The 5744-nt window shown below is 36.1% G+C and overlaps 1 protein-coding gene across 1 annotated transcript in view; it reads left to right on the forward strand.

Moving 5' to 3' along the window:
• Window positions 1–1623: 1623 nt before the first annotated feature.
• The window catches only part of ATP7A (ATPase copper transporting alpha), a gene marked incomplete at its 5' end in the record, with an annotated part of 170780 nt that continues 166659 nt past the window's right edge, over window positions 1624–5744 (forward strand). Inside the window, 2 exons of the mRNA XM_007958337.2 lie at window positions 1624–2113; window positions 2822–3547. Of these exons, the coding sequence (XP_007956528.2) occupies window positions 1624–2113; window positions 2822–3547 (1216 nt within the window). The remainder of the gene's footprint in view (window positions 2114–2821; window positions 3548–5744) is intronic.

The raw sequence follows: 5744 nt of genomic DNA on the forward strand, positions 1-5744 counted from the left end.
GTCGACAAAAGACGGGAAGGCCTTTGACGAGATGGATTGACACAGTTGCTGCGACAATGGGCTCAAATAATAGCAAGGATCAGGGAGCTGACGTGGGATCGGGCAGGGCAGTGTTTCATTCTGTTGTGCATCGGGTTGCTATGCGTTGGAAATGACTCGACGGCACCTAACAACAACAAGAACAACAAAATGTATCTTGAAACTGCCCCCTTTTCTCTTTACCTTCAGTCTTTATGACTCAACTGAGACCCTCTGTTGTACTCCCATTATAATAGCCTCCGAGCTGATCTCCCTTCCTTCAGTATCACTGCACTAATCTTAGTATAATCTTCCACAGTGTCTTCAAATTGATTTTTCTCTAAAACACAAATCTCGTAATGCCACTCCCCTGATTATCTTTTCCATTACCTATGTGATAAAATACAAACCATTATTGACATACAGGGTCTCATAATAGAGGAGTTTCCTAATTCTCCAGCCTCTCATCTTCCTCTTTGGTGCTTCTATTTGTCTGGAATTTTCTACCTTACATTATGCTTGCTGATTCCTATGTGTTCTTAAACACTCACGTGTTATCTCCTCTAAGTTTTTCTGACTGATATTCCTAGAGATGAATTGATGTCTCTTTTCTGTATTCTCTATCCTAATATTGCTTTCTGTGACTGTGTTATATTCAGCTTTGTATCCTGAGAATCTCAATTCCTGGTACACGTAATAAGTGCTCTATAAATATTAGTTGCTTCATGTTTACTTTTATATAAATCATTGCTGCTACAAAGAACTTTCCTATCTGTTTACTCATATGATCTTATAAGAATCCTGGAAGATACTGGGGCATATTTTACCATTTTTCAGATAGTAGAACTTATGTGTGTGGTTGGCTAATAAGTTGAAAATTGACACTGTAATTCAGATCTTCTGACTTCCAGCCCAGTATTTTGTTTGTGACTATATCATAAATCTTTGCAAGATGCAAGCCAAAAGGTGCAGTCATGGGAGCAGTTCAATTGTATGCAGTAGCTGGCCTTTAAGAATATAGTAATTATTTTTATCCTGTAGTCAGGCAAACCAATAAAGTATTCTTATTTTGAAATAAAATTAATACTAGACCACAGTGAATTAGAGGGATATAGGAGAATTTGCTACAAAATCCAATGAATACTACCTTTACTCATAATCTGGCATGTTTATATATTTTCTTCCAACAAAGTTATTTTAATTAAACAGCTTTTAAGATTAAACTTCATGACACTTTTCATTTTCTTGATCCTGTCTCCTGTATAGCCATTTAAATTAATAGAGTGGGAAGTGTTGGAGTAATTTTGAAAGGACATGGTACGCTGTTGTGAAAGTCTAGAATGTGTTTGTCCACAAGCCTGTTTCAAATACCTTGTCAGTACCAGTGTCACATATGCCTATATATAGATTTACTATTCTTACAAGTATATAAGATATGTTGTGTTTCTTTTATAAGGATAATAGTAAAGATGAAAACTAATAGAGAAACTCCATTAGGTTGAATTATTTGTTTTATCTGTCTTGAATGTTGTATGATGATTGATATTTTTGAGTCATGTGTCGTATAATTTAACTAAACTGACTTCTGAAATTTCCTTCCAAAAGGTTTCACTGGAAGAAAAAAATGCAGCTATTATTTATGACCCTAAACTACAGACTCCAAAGACCTTACAGGAAGCTATTTATGACATGGGCTTTGATGCCACTCTCCACAATCCTAATCCACTCCCTGTTTTAACTGACACCATGTTTCTGACTGTTACTGCTTCATTTGCTCCACCTTGGGACCACATCCAAAGCACATTGCTCAAGACCAAGGGTGTGACAGACATTAAAATTTTCCCTCAGCAAAGAACTGCAGTGGTGACAATAATCCCTTCTATAGTGAATGCCAGTCAGATAATAGAACTGGTTCCGGGTGTCAGTTTAGATGTTGGATCTCTGGAGAAAAATTCAGGAACTTGTGACGATTACAGTATGACTCAAGCAGGTGAAATCATGCTGAAAATGAGGGTGGAAGGGATGACGTGCCATTCATGCACTAGCACCATTGAAGGAAAAATTGGGAAACTACAAGGTGTTCAGCGAATTAAAGGTAATATTTCTGGTTTTATTGATTTGTAAAGCTTAGTCTTCTGTTTTGGGGTTTTAACATTTTACTTTCTTTTTAAGCATGAGTTTTGGATCTATGGGGTTAGAATGCTTATTGCTTCATTGAAGTTTCACGTACAGTAAAATTAATGATTATAACTAAAGGTTACGTGAGAGTCAAGCTGAAGTTTAGCTGAAAAGCCTTCTGAACTGTAATTAGTGGAGTCCGAGTTTCTGCACACAGCATGCCAGGGATCCTCTTTACCTTTAATATATCTCTACTCAGGCATGTATAATCTTGGACACTATAGCTTCAGTGGTCATTTCATTTATTTTTCTTCAGCCTATGTCAATAATTAAACCCCAGGGCTCAGTGGTTAAGTGCTCAGGTGCTAACTAAAACTCAACAGCTTCTCTGTGGGGAAAAGATGTGGCAATGTGTTCCATAAAAATTTACAGCCTTAGAAGTCCTGTGGGATGATTCTACTCTTCCTATAGGTTTTCCATGTATTGAATTTGACTTGACAGTAACGGGTTTGGTTTTTTTGGTATGTCAATATTTTCTGAATAGAACAAAATTATTTTAGGAAAGGATGATGGCAAGAATGAGAGAGACAATTATTTGTGATAATTGATTTGGTATACAGGATGCTTTCTTAAGTGGCCCAGAAATAACTGAATTAAATGATTCTTTTTTTTTCCCCTAAACTAGTTTCCCTGGACAATCAAGAAGCTACTATTGTTTATCAGCCTCATCTTATCACAGTAGAGGAAATAAAAAAGCAGATTGAAGCTGTGGGTTTTCCAGCATTCATCAAAAAACAGCCCAAGTACCTTACATTGGGAGCTATTGACATAGAACGTCTAAAGAACACATCTGCCAGATCCTCAGAAGGATCACTGCAAAAGAGTCCATCATATACCAATGATTCAACAGCCACTTTTATCATAGATGGCATGCATTGTAAATCATGTGTGTCAAATATTGAAAGTGCTTTATCTACACTCCAATATGTAAGCAGCATAGCAATTTCTTTAGAGAATAGGTCTGCCATTGTAAAATATAATGCAAGCTCAGTCACTCCAGAAACCCTGAGAAAGGCAATAGAGGCAGTATCACCAGGGCAATATACTGTTAGTATTATAAGTGATGTTGAGAGTATCCCAAACTCTCCTTTTAGCTCATCTCATCAAAAAATCCCTTTGAACATAGTGAGCCAGCCTCTGACTCAAGAAACTGTAATAAACATCAGTGGCATGACTTGTAATTCTTGTGTACAGTCTATTGAGGGTGTCATATCAAAAAAGGCAGGTGTAAAATCCGTACAAGTCTCCCTTGCAGATAGCAGTGGAGTTGTTGAATATGATCCTCTACTAACCTCTCCAGAAACCTTGAGAGAAGAAATAGAAAACATGGGATTTGATGCTACCTTGTCAGGTAATTTTTACTTGTTTTCTTTGATTCCTCTAACCTACTGCCATCAAGTCGATTGTGACTCATAGTGACCCCCATTGGATTTCCAAGGCTGTCAGTCCTTGCGGAAGTAGATTGCCCCATATTCTTTCCACAGAGCAGCTAGTGGGTTTGAACCACTAACGTTCTGGTTAGCAGTCAAATGCCTTAGGTGCTGCACCACCAGAGCTCCTTTTGATTCCTCTAATACTCATTTATTTCTAGTTTGCTGATTCTTTTGGCCTTTATCATGGAGAAATGAGTCATAGGTACCCCAATTTCACTTTTTTGGTATAAGTCCTATGGAGCTAGATATGTGTATAAATATGTGTAAGGATAAAAAATTTGCATTATAATTTATAATATTAAAAAAAGTAGATTGGGCAATCTACTTCCATAGTGATACTGCCTCAGAAATCCAAGGAGGGGTCGCTATGAGTCGGATCTGACTCAATGGCAGTGAGTTTGGTTTTTTGGTAGAAACAATAAAAAATCATGGTATATTCCTATGATGAAATACTATGAAGCCATAAAAACTATAGCATTAAAAGATACTAATGCCATGGCAGGAGTCTGTGGGTGGCACAAACAGTTAAGTGCTCAACTACAAGCTAAATGGTTGGTGGTTTGAACCCACCCAGAGGCAACTCAGAAGATAGGCCTGGCAATCTGCTTCTGAAAGGTCACAGCCTTAAAAACCCTATGGAGTACCACTCTGTACATGAGGTTGCCATGACTTGATGGCAACTAACAATAAAAATGCCATGGGAAAGTGTCAAATATATATTATTAAATTGAACAAAAAGCTATATACCATATGATAAAAAATGTATAAACATGTGTAAATAAATATATACCATGGACATATTATTTATGTATATGAATGAAAAACACTTTCTACACAACATGAACCAGAATTTAAATGGTGGTTATTTTTGGGCAGGAAGCCTAGTAGCACAGTAGTTAAAGCTCTCAGCTGCTAAGCAAATGATCAGTGGTTTGAACCCACTAGCCATTCTGTGGGATAAAGATATAGTAATCTGCTTCTATAAAGATTACAGCCTTGGAAACCCTATGGGGCAGGTCTATTCTGTCATGTAAGGTCACTGAATCAGAATTAACCTGACAGCAGTGTATTTGGGTGGTGTGATAAAGGTGATTTCTGTTCCCATTGTGCTTTCCTATGTGTTCCAGGTTTTTTTTTTGGTAACAATTGTGTGTGTGTATGTGTGTATTCATATAATATGGAGAAACAAATATTATTTTACAGAGAAAAATAGGTAGAAATAAATAGAAGGATTTTACCTATAGTTTTAAGTTTAAGCATTTAAGTTAAACTGACTCCAGAACTGACCAGAAGTCTTCATATTTCATGGCAGCTCTTGCCTTTGAACTGAAACCAAAAGTATATATTCCGTATAATTTGCCTTTGTGAACTTGTTTTAAACTAGAATTGAACCTAGCCTTGAATTAAATTGAAAATGTTACAGTGAAATTTCTTCCTTTGAGTAACAGTTGAAGGTTATATAACTAATTCCTAGAAAAATGTTACTAATCTTTGCTATTCTGATTAGAAAGAAGGATATCAAATAGTAATATTCCCTTTTTAACCTCACTAAAACTGACATACATAAAAAATTATGTTAAACAGATGGCCAAGTTATTATGGTAGATCAGTGTTAGTAGAAGAGAACCCAGATATAAACTTATACTTTCCTGTTTTCATATTGATGACAAATGGTAGAAGTTACAGAATTCTCACTTTTGAAAATTGAAATATAGTTTGCATACCATAAAATAATACCTTTTTAAATGGCACAATTCAGTTTTTAGTATATTCACAGAGTAGTGGTAATTATAGAACCTTTTCATCACCCCAAAAAGAAATCCCATATCCATTGCAATTGCTCCCTATTCCCCCTTTGCCCCAGCTCTTGGAAAATACTAATCTGTCTCTATGGATTTGCCTATTCTGGACATTTCATGTAAAGGGAGGTACACAATGTTTGACCTTTTGTGTCTAGTTTCTTTTACCTAGCATAATGTTTTTTAAGGTGTATCTAGGTTGTAGTATCAGTATTTCATTCCTTTTTTATGACAATAATATTTCATTGTATGGTGCTTGAACAGTTTTTCTTAGAAAGATCAGCACAATGGTCCCCATGAGGCGGAGGTTAAAGAT

This window comes from Orycteropus afer, unplaced genomic scaffold (assembly GCF_000298275.1).
Source record: "Orycteropus afer afer isolate SDZICR_OR568_19922 unplaced genomic scaffold, OryAfe1.0 scaffold00930, whole genome shotgun sequence".
Classification (NCBI taxonomy): Eukaryota; Metazoa; Chordata; class Mammalia; order Tubulidentata; family Orycteropodidae; genus Orycteropus; species Orycteropus afer.